We start from the raw sequence: 14,601 nt of genomic DNA on the forward strand, positions 1-14,601 counted from the left end.
CCGGCAAGCCTGTCTTATCCAGCAGCCGCCTACTCACCTTGTGTCCTGAGATGGATGAAGAGGAGGTCATTCGTGTTGGAGACTCCTCATCCGAGACTTCGACAGCCGTCTGCATCACCCCGGACCAGAGAGAGTGTTCGCGGCGATACGGCGCTCCTACTGGATCCTGCGTGGCCGTGAAGCAGTACGCCGCTACCAACATACCTGCACAGAATGTCGACGCTGGAAGGCTAGACCTGCTGTCCCCAAGATGGCGGACCTACCACCTGCTCGGCTACGCCTTTTCAAGCCAGCCTTCTTCTCCACTGAAATGGACTGTTTCGGGCCATTCCAGGTCAAGGTGGGAAGACGCACGAAGAAGAGGTGGGGCATCATATTAAAGTGCCTCACCACCAGAGGCGTTAACTTAGACCTTCTGAACACGATCGACGCCGACTCGTTCCTGATGGCCCTCAGGCGGTTCATTGCACGCCGAGGGACACCCGCTGAGCTGTATTCGGACCAAGGAACCAACTGTTTCTTTTGTTACAGAACCACACGCACACAAACGCTCACTGCTTCCCACTCTCCCTCACACTCTCGCTAGCTCACATGCATTCCTGCATGCACGAGTCCATCACCACCTCATTTTCATCTGTGCCCATGTTTGTACGCCTGTTGCTTGTCCTGTTTCATGTTGGGTGAAGATACACCATTAAAACTGCCAACCCACATCTTGGACTCGCCCTTGTGTTCTGACCGACACCCGGGGGTGAAAAGAGCATACCCCATTTGAACCAAGTCACCTATACAGTCCACCCCGAGGCTCTCCAACACCACTATTAATCCTCATTCGAATTAAATCAAGAGACCCGAAATAAATATCAATCAAAATAATTGAAATAACGGAGTGAAATAAAAAATACACTTAGAATGTGAAATCCCTCCCCCAAAAAAAACATATACATTAACAATAATGTACAATTAAATGTTTTTGTATTTTATTTTCTCCTATCCAATGTAATCCTGCATTTTAGCACAGAACATACATTTCCAGGTTATTCCAAATTGCAGCACGAATGGAGCAGTAAAAAAGACTTTAAGTTCAGCTTTGCTAAATGCACACATCAATCAAACTTGAAATATGCATGTAAATTTTATATATTTTATGTATTATTTTCGAATGTTATCCAAACGGAACAAGACACGCTTTACTCCAACTAATATTCCAAAAGAAATCCAATCGATTCTCGTCCAAGTCTTGCTCATGGTATCCTTGGCAACGATAGGCCGCAAAGTATGACGGTCTGAAATAAAATGCAAAGAGAAAGACCAGCGAGAACGCCCACATTCAGCCAATCGCGGCCTTCGCTGAACTGACATCAGCCAATAAGCGCGACATATAGCCTCGGCGCCCTTGCGTTACACACCCACATTACTCTCGTGTGCAACACTTCACTTCGCATGAGTTGGGTTCTGCTGCACGGCCTTTCGGTGTAAACCTAATCAAGCACCAAAACAAGAGACTAGTAGGTAAATTTCATAATATTTAACGCGCTTGTTTAGAGGAATTATGCGTTTTAAGGCAGTGTGCTTTTTAAAAAAAATCAGTTTTGTATAGGGGTGAATGCACGGCTCGATGTCGCGGTACAATCAACAGCTCGCCCATTTTAGCATTTAGCTGTGTGATGCTAGCTACTTTTCCTCGAACTAGAGATCGCTGAATTCAAATCTACAATTTCCAAACCGTATGCTCGTGTTACCACTACATGCCGCTTTGGTTGTCGTTAGTGCGTTTTGTACACGAACGTCCCCTCGGCGTCAACAAGGTCAGCTACGTCAACTGCTTTATATATTTTTTTTTTGTTTGTTTTGTTTCGAACGAAAAAAAAATGTTAAATTTCGCTCTCGCGTCTCCATAGAAACAACTGAGTGCAGGCACGCACGCGCATCACTCACTCCGCTAATGGTGGAAGTTATGCAACGCAAGTGGAAATAGCTCGTCCAAATATCCTCGTGCTTTGTACACTACTCTATTCCTTATGTAACGACAAATTGGTCGGTGACATCAAAATGAAGTAACAAGTAAATGTTGTTGTTGTTGTCGTCTCTCAGGGCGACCATGGGTGAAAGGAAAGCGGTAATCAAGAATGCTGACATGTCCGAGGACATGCAGCAGGACGCCGTGGAGTGTGCCACCCAGGCACTGGAGAAGTACAACATCGAGAAGGACATTGCTGCCTACATCAAGAAGGTACAAAACAACGAACAAGACGCAATTTGGCTCGATTCCTGAAGCACTCCTCCACCCCATAAGGACTTAGTTTTGTTTGTTTTTCGCCCTTTGAGCAATTCTAACATAAACGCAAACAAACTGCCTGTAACAGGAATATTGAAGTACATGTCCAAGGCAAATGGAAATTCAATGCAGCATAAATGATTGGCTTAAATTAAAACATATCCAAGGTAACATGTAAATTGTATCTTACCAGTTGTGTATAAGCGGTAGTTGAATAGAGCACTGTACAGTATTAAATGAAATGTTGGCATGAGTCTCTCATGTCAAATATATTTATATATATATAGGAAGTCTCAAAGGGCTTCACATGCCCACTGTTGAATATATTAATGGCATCCCCTGATCTAAACCCCCAGGAGAGCAAAGAAAAACTCCCCTCTCAAAAAAAAAAAAATGGGGAAAAATGAGAAGGCACTATAAATGGGGGAATGATTATCAGAAGGCAATGGATGCCAAGTGGGCAACATTTAACATGTTCTGATGCTCTACAATGTTAAGTGAAATAATGTGAAAGTCAAAATGAAACGGTGCAGGAAGACCACTTCATTGGAGCGGGGTCCATGCCCAGGTGGTCAATCCTGTAATCTCCATAGCAGCGCCTCCCATCTTGTCACTTGCTTCCAATTCTGTGACAATCACCTATTTTTCAAAGAAGAAGGAGCAGTAAACAGGCCAACAGCAAGTTCAACAAAACGCAGAAGTATGTCTTTAGTCGCGTTTTAAACATTTCTGGCTGAGGTGGTGGGTCTTATATCCATGGGTAGGGCTTTCAAATAATAATGCCTTTATTAGTCCCACAATGGGGAAATTCGAGATTCAAACCCAGGCCTCCTGGGGAGACTGGGTCCTGAACGCGGCGCCTTAGACCACTCGGCCATCCTGGCAGCCACGAGATTCGAACCCAGGCCTCCTGGGGAGACTGGGTCCGGAACGCGGCGCCTTAGACCACTCGGCCATCGTGGCAGCCAGAGAACCTACGAACTTCTTTTTGGTTCTTGGGTCACTAAAAGACCCGCAAAGGCTTCGGGGCGAAACATATGGTACCGCTGGGTCAACGAGATAGCAAGATGTTAGACTGTGCTATATTTTACAGGTAAGTACCAAAACCTTGAATTTGCATCTCAAGTGGACCGGGGACTGGGAGCCAATGCAAATTAGCTATTACTGTTAGCCTGAATTACAACTCCAAATGTTGACAACTTGTCGAAGTACTTTATTTGCAACGGCCACCACCACCTCCACAGCCAAGACACCTCCTTCTTTTCCCAACCCGTGCCCTCTCCATCTTCCCCAAGTAACTGCCCCCTAGCTGTGTGGCATGTGAAGGTTATAACACAAAAATAAGACAATTACTAGGGTGATATGATCGAACTTGCCCGTCGTTTGCAGGAGTTTAGCTGCCGCATTTCGTACCACCTGCAGAGGAGACCAGAAAGCAAAATGTTACAATAATCAAGGCGAGATGTAGTAAACGCGTGGATTATGTTTACATCACCAGTTGATAGAATTGTATAAATTTTGGCAATATTGCGCAGGTAAAAAAAAAACCACTGGTCTAGTAATATTAATGTGCATTTGAGAAGACAGAATTGAGTCGAATGTATTGCAGAGATATATATATTTTTTAATCACATTGTGCAATAGTATATTTATAACGACACAGAGTGGCCGATGATGTGCTGGGCCAATGATCAGCATCTCGGGTTTTGAGTTAAGCAAAACTTTAAAACATTTTTTTTTTTTTACATCCGCAAGGCATGCCTCTAGATTACAGCAATCATGCAGGTTTGTTATTTCCAGCATCATAAATGGTTATCTCATCTGAATTTTAGAGTAGCGGCATACTGATTTCTGAGTAAGACATTCAATGTGTTTTAATAAGTTGAGTGATTGACTGATGAATGGTGTGATTTACAGTTAATATTACACTTAAAATTATTTTTATAAACTTTCCCCCTCCATCATGCAAAACAATAATTGCAGCCCGCCAGCCTGATGATGTAATTACTGTTGCCTGAGTAAGGGACTTCTACCAACTTTTGAAGGACAGACACAATCCCAAAATAGTGTCTTTGCACCATAAGTCACAGGTTCTTTGTAAAAGTGTAAAGTAGCCACGCTCTCTGTGTTACATGGCACTGTGCACCCATTTAGTCAAGAGACGCAAAGATTAAAGTGCATGGGTGGGCTTTGTGTTCTTCTTGACAGGAGTTTGACAAGAAATACAACCCAACCTGGCATTGCATCGTGGGAAGGAACTTTGGCAGCTACGTGACCCATGAGACCAAACATTTCATCTACTTCTACTTGGGCCAGGTGGCCATCCTACTCTTCAAATCCGGTTAAGCGGAGCATCTCACTTTGTTTAAATAATCGTAAACACAATTATGACTATGAGATACACACACACACAATTATGACTATGACATATTACTGACTTGGCAAAGAAATCCATTCCAAGTTATAGGCAGGACGCTGCCTTTTTTGTGCTTTCTACTTTTTGGCCATCTAAAAACAAACATATTTATTTGTGTCTGTTACATTGACGTGTATTTTTTTTTTTTTAAATGAGAACATGTTATCGTTCCGCATTCAGTGCCTGTTCATTAGTGTATACTTTTAAAATGTAAAATAAAAATGTCCAACCCAAGTGACTGTGTAAGATTTAACTTTTATTAACACGCTTAGAAAACCAGCTTGTGGGGAAACACGCCATTAGACAAGCTGAAGGAACCACGCAAGTATCCTCGGAGCTGGGGAACTTTCTTGATAAGTGTCATGAGCTGAGAGTCGACAGCCCTCTGGTCCTCCTTTCTCTGCTCTGTCACCTGGTATTTCTGCGCACACACACGAGTGGTGAGGTATAATGAGCAATCAGTCCAGAAGTAGATGGGACAAATTAGACCCCTGCAGAATTTATTTACCTCCTTCTCGGTGTCAAAGATCTCCCCCTCCTGGTGACGGGGTTTCCTCAGCCTCTTCTTCTTGAAGTAGACGTCATTGAGCATTTGGGGGATTTTCATCTCACTTATGTCTACTTTGGTGGTGGTGGCAATGACAAATTTCTGATGAGCCCTGCGCAGGGGGACTCTGTTCAAGACAAGGGGGCCTAAGAAAATAAAAGAGGGGGGTGTTGTCATTATTATATATATTTAAATGTATTTATTTTGATATATTTATAATTTTAAAACTGAATGCTACGAAAGGATGTACCGGTGACGAGCAGAAGACCGCTTGCGAGCTGCTTCAAGAAGACCACACGCTATGACAAGCAAGAGAAGAAGCAGTTAGATTAAAACAAATGCAGAAAAGGGTTGGTAGCAAAACTCAACTTAACACTTCAGCACACATTTGCCACTTAATAGTTTATCCAGGAAATGACATTGAGACGCAATTGTCTAATTTCTCTTAACAACACCCTCTTGTCCAAGGAATCTGGTGGGTGGAGCAAATGTCCCCCCCCCACATTGTTTTTACACTTATGAATATGCAATGTTTACTGTAATTATGACTTTAAAACTATAGAGAGGATAACCAATTTCATTTGACATCACCCAAACCTAAAGGGACAAAGCGCCGCAGTATACAGAGGACTGCCATGTCTCCCCAACTCCTACCTTCCCACGGTGGCGCCCGGTGAGGAGGATGAGAACGGTGCCTGGCGTGATGGAGCGGCGTAGCCGTCTCCTGTGCTGGGAGAAAGGCTTCTTGCCGTGGCTCTTCAACTTGCGGGGGACATCCTCGGTGGGGTAGTACCGGGGCTGCGTCAAAATGAAAAACAAAAACACAATACCGATGTCACACATGCGACAGAAAGAATCTGTCCAATAATATATAAAATTCATTTTGATGAACACAAGCCGTTTTTTTAAAAGGTGATACTTCATCACCTGGTGGGGTCTCAGGCCTATTTTGGGTGTGCTGTGGACAGCTTGCAATAATAAAATGCACTGGCGTAGAGTACCAAGAACCAGTGCTTTGTACGTACCATCTTGCGCATCTTGACCACACGGGTGCCTCCATTTTTGTCACCCCCAACGGTCTTGACAACTGTGGCTTGGGGCCTCACTTTGAGCTTCTTCTCCACCTGATATAATGACGAGTCAAAACGGCATTCATTCAGCATCATTTGGCGGCACTTATCCAACACTGGCGGCAGTGTTCCTTACCTTTGTCTCTGTGAACTTGGTCTTCCTCTTGTACATAGCACGGCGAGCGTACATAGCCGAGCGGGAGTAACGGCCAATACCCCGGGCCAATTCCGGGTTACGGCTCTTGCGCGCCTTCTTCGCAGGTTTTGCGTCTCCCTCTGCCATCTGACACAGTAACACACACACTTCTCATAAGTCAATATGCAGTACAGTCAGCATGTCATACATGTCAGTGGGATACTAATGTAAAAAGCTTTTTAGTCACTGTTTACACCGATTGAGTAGTATTCACAAAAAAAAAAAAAACGTAAACCAGGCATTAGCGTTTGCACAACTTATGAATTCAGTGTGTTTAAAGTGTCGTCAATGTTGACTAGTTGGTCACAGTTCCATGATAGTTATGTACTTGCAGCCAGGTCACATATGCCCAACTTGGCCTAACGTTGATACCAGCCCTCATCACAGACCCATCTATGTGATGTGCAATACAATAATTCCTGACTCTGACAAAAAATATTACAATCTATTATGGTGACAGGCTTGTCTTAATCAACACACACTGGATCATCGTCAACATACGTTACGCGCAATTGGTAGACGTCACAGCCTAAACGTCATCGTTAAAAGTAGTAAGCCGACTAGATTGGACAACACCTCGCAGGTATGACGAATAACTACTATTTAACTTCTAGAAAGTTCATTGCTGTAATGCTGCTACTACTACCGAATTGACATCTTGCACAAGTCACGCCAATGAAATTTCTCTAAATTCAAATGCTCAATTAGATTTATTAAAAAGGGCGACACGTGTATTTGTACAACCAAAGACTGAAATACATCAGGCATTGCCAAACACGTTTCTGTTAGCCATTTAGCCTGCATATAGCTGTAGCCGGCGGCCTCTGGCTACCGATTCATCAAGCTCTATATTCCTCTTCATCGTGACATATGAACGAGTAATACCAACATGCAGCACGCCCTCTCAGCGCATAGATTCATTTTGTCGTATTTTAAGAGCATAACATTGCTTAGATAACGTCGATTGGGATGGATTTTATTCTAACAGACAACACGGATGGAAGTTAGCCTTACCTTGGCTAAAAAGAAAAGAACGACATCCGGGAAAGTGACGCATATAAGGACGCAGTGTGATGACGTAAAAAACGCGTGTTCTGGTCTCTGTAGTTTCAATTGTAAACTGGGACGTTTAAAAACAAAAGGAAAAGTGGGCTGTTTGAATTTTCATATAGATGGACTTTAAAAATAGACATAAATTCCTAGTTATTATTTTTTAAATGAATTATTGCAATTTTTAAACATAAAATTATTATATTATTCACTATCTTGCCAAAGAATTTTGTATTGATGTATTTTCTATCCTTTTATCTGTTACTGCTCTCACATATTGAATTATTTTACTAATTATGTAAGTAATTTATTCAAATAAAGTATTTTAAGTTTTGCCCGAAAAATCGATGACAAATACTCGGATAGTCTACGTGTTTAAACTGACATTGTTGTTTCCAGAAATAGTTTATGAGGTGATATAAGAATGCAGTAAATGCAAATATATGCAATATGCAATGGCACATACAAAGAAAAATACTCAATAATTGAAATAAATAATAACGATCAGTCAAATTCAAATTTATAGGCAATTTAATTTATATAGCACATTTCATTCACAAGGCAACTCAATGTGCTTCCGCAATTTTAAAACACAAATTCTTTAAGTATAAACCTAGCATTCTCTAATACACAAGTACAAGTTAAGTTGTTCATTTTGAATCTCATTTTTCCCTTTTCTTTTCTGATTTAGGGTTACACAATTAAAGTTGACTTTTCGACATCTTATCCTTATGAGGGTAACTGGTGGGACGGATATCTTTCCCCACTATCCTACTTTGGACAGGTCAATAAAATTGGATGGCTGGACATTTCACATTGTGACAATTGTAAATAAACACAATTGTTTTAACCGGTTTAGGATATTACTACATTAAGCTTTTGAACCAAGATAAACCACCAAAAGATTCTTCCAAAAATGTATTTTATTCAGATCAACTAAAACAGAAATTCAAAATATTTGCATTCAAAGTTTAGTTGATGTGTGATGGAGTGCTCCGACAAGGCATGTAGGCATTTTAATGTATCTTGAGGTAAAAGTGACACAAATCATCCATTAGGCTGTAATAACAAAGTCATGGCATTAACTTAGTAAATAAGGCAACATAGGACTACAACACCTGTCATACATTATGTTTTATAAATAGACTGATGTTGCAAATGTTTAACAAGAAACCACAATCTGACTGTAAATCATAATCTATTGGACCTAATCTGAATCTATGTCCCAGAATAAACCGGGAATCAGTCCCTTACATTTCTGAATCAAAATGCAATTTTATACGCATGTAAGCAGCACTTGTATGAATGTGATCATGTGATGTGATTGAACAGTTACGGCATTCCTCTTCTTCGAGGTTCTGGAGCAAACTCAGCACTTTTCAAGGATGACGGCGATTCCTTGACCGCCTCCGATGCAAGCTGATCCGATGGCGTACTTGCCGCCTCGTCGCCTGCCATCGAAAAACAAATGAATCATTCAAAGCCAGATGAAATAAACTCCTGCTGATTGAGCATATTGCCATGAGCATGCTACCTAAGCTCATGAACCAAGTGAGCCGTGATGCGAGCCCCCGAAGCTCCGAGGGGATGTCCAATGGCAATAGCGCCGCCGTTGACGTTGCTTTTTTCTGGATCAAGACCGAGAGCCTTGGACACAGCCAAGTACTGGGGAGCAAAGGCCTCATTCACCTGTGTAAAACATCAACCGCCATTGTGGGAGATCCTCCTTTGTCAAGCAACAACAAGACCGCCACACTGTGAGCTTGCGTTTTTTATGAGAACTAACAACAAGCTAACTTTAGTGCCTCTCAAACAGACACATTTTAGCAGGACAAAACTACTTGTTGAAACTTGATCTTGGGGTAGTGTGACAATAAGCATGGGGACATTAAAAGCTATATAAATAATGGATGAACAAGACTCCAACTGACCTCCACTAAGTCCATGTCACTGAGTGAGAGTCCTGCTTTTTTGAGTGCTTCGGTGATGGCTGGAACTGGGCCTGTGTAATTGAAATAACGTTACTTAAACTTCTTTGGTTTCATTTGAAACGATTCACTATTCTTCACTTGAATGCCACTCACCAATTCCCATGATACTTGGGTCGCAGCCCGACACATGATAGGCCACAATTCTGGCCAGTGGAGTGAGCTTGTGTTGACCGAGTGCATCCTCGCTGGCAATCACCAGTGCGGCAGCGCCGTCTGACACACCCTAAGGAGCAGCGGATTTCGTGAAACTGAACAGACTTTCGGAAACAACAGGTACGAGTCTACTTCCGTTTGGCAGAAAAAACAGTGGCTACGATGACCTGAACTGAAACAATGACAAAATCTTGACCCTGAGTTTACGCTGCCAAACAATCCACAATCGTTTGTGTGTTTTTTTTTTATTTACTTGTGCTGCAAAAAAAAAATAAAAAATAATAATAATAAAGTGCAACTTCTTGGTCGGATTGCAGCTATGAATATTTGGTAATTCTAGTGAATAATTGAATATTCAGAAAAAAATCACAAACATTTCACTTAATAACAAATGATCGCTCAGTTTTTTCTAAATTTACAATGTGCATCGCGATAAATGGTAATTTCTTCTTTAGAAACATTCGTGATATTTTGATGAAGTGACGTCAGAGCCACAGTAGTGATTTTTCCAGGTAAAACAACACATTTGAGTCGCTTTGTTTGTTGCTGTTTTTTTTTTTTTTAAGTAAGAACTGCAACTGTGTCAGGCTGTCAGCACGACAGGGTGAAAAGGCATTTTCGTTGATAAAATTGCATTTGAAAAGTAGTCCACCGTCTCTTGCCACCCTATGCATTCGCTTAGCTGCTAGCCGCTAGCCGCTTTTGAAAAGTAGTTCACCGGCTGGGAACAGAAGATACATTTCACAATGTCAGCATAATTTATTGTAGTTTTTATAGCATCCTTAACTTAGTAAGCGATTGAACATGATTTCAGAATGGCGTGTTGTTGGTGGAAAAGTTGGTGAAACTTAAACTAGGTTTCAACTTCCAGTTGGGAACACGAGTCAAGTCAGCCGTCAAGGTAGCACGTGCTGCAACGAACAAATTCAAAATAAAAGGGTAGAAAACACGTTCTTCTCACCACATTGGTGGTGTATTACCGTCATCATAAATGACATTGCTACGGCTAGCTTGACTTGTCTTCCCGACCGCGCACGAAAAAACTCCAAGCGTTTTTTGTTTTTTTATCTCCAGTTGATTAATCAAATTACTCAAGGACTCGTTTTAAACCCTTACATGTGGCGAACTCAAACAAAAAAAAAAAAACGTGAGATAAATGCTAGGTGATGGCAGCAAACTCAACTCAACTAACCTAACATTTCTTCAAAAGGGAAGCTACTCGCTAGAATTACAATTTACACATTGCATATTTTCCTTAGCAGCTACGGATATTTGAACATCAACGATAGCAACACGAGTAGCATACGGAAAAAGTCTATTTGAATGCTTCCAAATGAAAATGGTCTGAAACATCCTATTTTGTAGAGTCAAGGCGGTGGTGAGGACTCACCGAAGCATTCGCAGCAGTGACTGTCCCTCCCTTCTTGAAGACAGTAGGCAGTTTGGCCATCTGTTCCAGTGTTGTCTGAGGACGAGGGTGTTCATCCTGAGCCATCGACACGTTGCCTTTCTTTGCCTTCACATCAATGGGGGCGATTTCGGCATTGTAGTGGCCAGCTTCGTGAGCTGAGGGAAAGCAAAATATTGGAATATTAACAATGGACTTCAATGCAAAAGAGTATTAAGATAACGTGGAAAAGAATGTGAAAAAAAATATGATGCAGTTACATTTTTAGTATGTCAAAATGTTAGAGGACATTAGTTGTTTGTCATAGTATTACAAGTACATTACAAGCAAAAATATTATGAAGTATTACAATATTATTTCTAAAAGATGTTGCAGTGCTATAAAAACAAAGGTCACACATGGTATATGGGAAGTTTTATGCCAAAAAGACAGAATTACAAAAAAACATTGTCATGTACAATGATGTATTTCAGGGAAAAGTCCCATTGCTATTTTAATATTTATGCCTGACTACATTACTAAACAAAAAAACAACTGTAAAAAAGGCAGTGTGAAAAAAAGGTAGAATATTTCACCAAAAATTTCCAATGTTATGGGGAAATAGATTGTAATATTACACGTGTAAAATAGGCAAACTAAGCAGAAAATATATATTTGCGGGGATACAATAATAAAATAAACATTTTCCAATTAAATATACTTCTTTAAAAAGACATCTGCATCGATTCCTCCGTCTTGAGAATAAAGTGGGCTGTGAGACAAAGCAAAACGTAAGAAGAAGTCATGTCTAATAATTAGCAAAAATATAATTATGCTAACAAAACAACAACCACTCTTCTTGGTTTTCATATGATTAGTCTCTGAATTATTTTATACTAGATAAACATTGCGTGCGTGTAAAGTGGCAGCCAGCAAGCTTCTCTGACCTGCTTTCCACCTTTGCTGCGTCTGGTACGCATAGTTGTCGCAGTCCTCTCGTGTGATTTTATACTTCTCAGCCAGGTTTTCTGCTGTAATGCCCATTGGGATTTTTATGTGTAGATCAGTCAACCCCGCCCACAAGGTGTCCTCCAGCTGTCAATCAAGGCACAGGGAGGCTTTAAAAAAAAGTCGTTTTGTTTTTGGAAGTGTAAAAAAACAAATCTAACCTTGAGATCGAATCCAAACTTTGTACCGAATCGAATATTGCGCACAGCGTACGGAGCCTGGCTCATGCTCTCTGAACCACCACACAATACCACCTCAGAGTCCTTCACGCAAATCTCCTGAAAACACACATGGCAGCAGTTTTTTTTTTTTTTGCTATTCTACAAATTAGAATAGCGTAAACAAGTCAATCAATTCAGTAGGTTAAATAAAACAAAATACACATTTCATTCAAAGCATGTTACATGTTTGTAAAGGCGCAGTGGGTATGCAAACTTTGCATTGTCTGACTCTCATTTGCTTGTGTGAATGTGCTTAATGAAGTATCCAGAGAGTATACATATGCGAAAACACTGCCATTTGCTCAAGCCTAACGTGTCAGTTCTCTCGGTCAGTCTCACCTGAGCCCCATTGATGATAGACTGGAAACCAGATCCACACAGCCTATTGACAGTGAGCGCAGGGACTGGGATGGGAACTCCGCATCTCAGACCAACATGACGTGCGATGTAGGGAGCGTCTGCTGAGCTCTAGAAGGAATTGAAACAAGCACAAAAAAACATTGGTATCGTAACGTATGCATGATTGAATGTGGTTCTCATGTGGAGTGGTTAAACACCTGCATGACGTTGCCCATGATGACGCTGTCTATGAGCTCGGGTGCCACGCCCCCTGTTGCTAGGGCCGCCTTGGCTGCGTGCTCCGCCAGGTCTGTTGCACTGTGCTCCTTCAGGACACCGCCGTAGGTGCCGAATGGAGTACGCTTGGCGGCGACAATGAATACACCTGGGAAGCAAACAGTGGCGAGGATTACATTTCGTCAGCCATTACGTTTCAGTCCTAAGAACAACTGAATTGACTAAAATGAGGATTAGCATATGGTGATGCCCTATGATTGACTGGCGACTAGGCTTGAACAATTCTGAAAAATACAGCAATCTAATTACAACCCCCCCCCCTCAATATTGCAATTTAACTCATTTAATACCATTGACGGCTAAAGACGTCAAAGATCAATTTTTTTTTTTAAATGTTTACTCAGCTGGTAGTAAATGAGTTAATATGTGGTTAATTAAGATCCTCTTCCCATGTATTTATTTATTTATTTGTTTATTTTTACATACATATTTAATAAACAATATCAGACTTATTATATGTCAATGTTTTGGTCTCATAACCTAATGCTAAAATAAAATTAACCGTAAACTAAAATGAAAGAAATTTTTCCTACTTTAATTGCAGTTGTTAATTTACCAGACAGTTTGACTCAAAGAAATGTGACGTAAACAAAAAGTCAGATTAATGCGAACAAATATGTGGCTTGATCCCTATATATTTCAAGAAACGATATGTAAACACCTGGACTACAATTCTTAAGTACTCAAAATATCTAAACACTAAAAATAACAAATAGATAAAACATATATGTAAACATTACCAAAAAAATAATAAAGCCTACAATAATAAAGCCTACCAAACAACTTGTATTGTATTTGTACTCGGTCTGGAAAAAAAGGATATTGGCGCATTTTTGTCCATTTCATTATAATATTCAAATTGATCATAAATACCAGACCATTCACAGTAATTTAAATTTTTGTAAAAGCCGCGTTAAGTGAGAGGCAACTTCTTTGTGCATTTAAGATGCACTACAAAGTTTTTCAATATGCAGTAGTTATGCAGTAGTCAGTAGCTGATATGGTTAATATTGGGAGAGGTAACTAGGAATAGTCACTAAATACTTTTTAAAGTAACATTGATATTTAATAATCGCTGATGTGATCTTTGAGGGGGGTAGGAGGCGTTGTGTTGTTGAGTTGCCCTCGGCTTTCAACGTAACGAAATTGACCAAAGGCAACCCCCCCCCTTAAAAAAAAAAACGAACACATCAATATCTACTCCTAATTTTTTAATAATTGCGACAGATGTATGGGCAGCTTGTATTACATTACCACTCAAAATACCAAACAAAGCCTATTGGCGAATTTCGTCCAAATTCAGACCCGCCGATCCGCTGAGTTGAGATCAATTTGATTTCTTTTAAAAATCATAATTACCTCTTAGCAGTGCCATGATGACGAATGACCAGTCCAAACTAGTTAGTTACTACTTAGATGTTCTCGTGAAAGCTTCAGATTTTGCTCTCCGTGCCCAGAAGCTCCACACAGGGCGACCTTTCCCCTACAATACCAGAAAACGTGCCAGAGATAGATGTGTACAGAGTAGACGAAACACACACGCTGTGGCAGCCCGGCTAGGCGACATGCTTTCATGGGGGACATCTTGGAGGTGGCAACGTTGTACTCAAAGGCATTGAAAATAAATAGTCACTTGGTATTTTCACAA

General features: G+C 40.9%; 3 protein-coding genes across 4 annotated transcripts; 1 reads left to right on the top strand and 2 right to left on the bottom strand.

Annotated features, from left to right (window-relative positions):
• The first annotated feature begins 1,363 nt into the window (after nucleotides 1–1,363).
• On the top strand, nucleotides 1,364–4,928 carry LOC148343921 (dynein light chain 2, cytoplasmic-like). 2 transcript variants are annotated; one of them, XM_088291421.1, is made up of 3 exons: nucleotides 1,364–1,508; nucleotides 2,095–2,233; nucleotides 4,487–4,928. In XM_088291421.1, exons 2-3 carry the CDS (start codon nucleotides 2,102–2,104, stop codon nucleotides 4,622–4,624), a joined length of 270 nt encoding a protein of 89 aa, XP_088147547.1. In that variant the 5' UTR covers nucleotides 1,364–1,508; nucleotides 2,095–2,101; the 3' UTR covers nucleotides 4,625–4,928. The 2 variants fall into 2 exon arrangements, with proteins under 2 accessions (XP_088147547.1, XP_088147555.1); XM_088291429.1 differs by having other exon boundaries at nucleotides 1,375–1,512.
• A 1-nt stretch (nucleotide 4,929) lies between these two features.
• Nucleotides 4,930–6,620, bottom strand: rpl6 (ribosomal protein L6). Its single transcript, XM_088291408.1, has 6 exons — nucleotides 6,448–6,620; nucleotides 6,267–6,365; nucleotides 5,896–6,039; nucleotides 5,492–5,540; nucleotides 5,203–5,387; nucleotides 4,930–5,115 (listed from the first exon to the last, which is right to left on the bottom strand). Exons 1-6 carry the CDS (start codon nucleotides 6,592–6,594, stop codon nucleotides 4,963–4,965), a joined length of 777 nt encoding a protein of 258 aa, XP_088147534.1. The 5' UTR covers nucleotides 6,595–6,620; the 3' UTR covers nucleotides 4,930–4,962.
• A 1,842-nt stretch (nucleotides 6,621–8,462) lies between these two features.
• Nucleotides 8,463–14,475, bottom strand: acaa2 (acetyl-CoA acyltransferase 2). The gene is made up of 10 exons (XM_088291441.1): nucleotides 14,313–14,475; nucleotides 12,875–13,041; nucleotides 12,657–12,785; nucleotides 12,258–12,374; nucleotides 12,036–12,183; nucleotides 11,092–11,267; nucleotides 9,642–9,771; nucleotides 9,489–9,559; nucleotides 9,092–9,246; nucleotides 8,463–9,008 (listed from the first exon to the last, which is right to left on the bottom strand). Exons 1-10 carry the CDS (start codon nucleotides 14,326–14,328, stop codon nucleotides 8,927–8,929), a joined length of 1,191 nt encoding a protein of 396 aa, XP_088147567.1. The 5' UTR covers nucleotides 14,329–14,475; the 3' UTR covers nucleotides 8,463–8,926.
• Nucleotides 14,476–14,601: the final 126 nt, after the last annotated feature.

This window comes from Idiotropiscis lumnitzeri, chromosome 1 (genome assembly GCF_059441095.1).
Source record: "Idiotropiscis lumnitzeri isolate Australia: NSW breed Sydney's pygmy pipehorse chromosome 1, RoL_Ilum_1.0, whole genome shotgun sequence".
Taxonomy (NCBI): Eukaryota; Metazoa; Chordata; class Actinopteri; order Syngnathiformes; family Syngnathidae; genus Idiotropiscis; species Idiotropiscis lumnitzeri.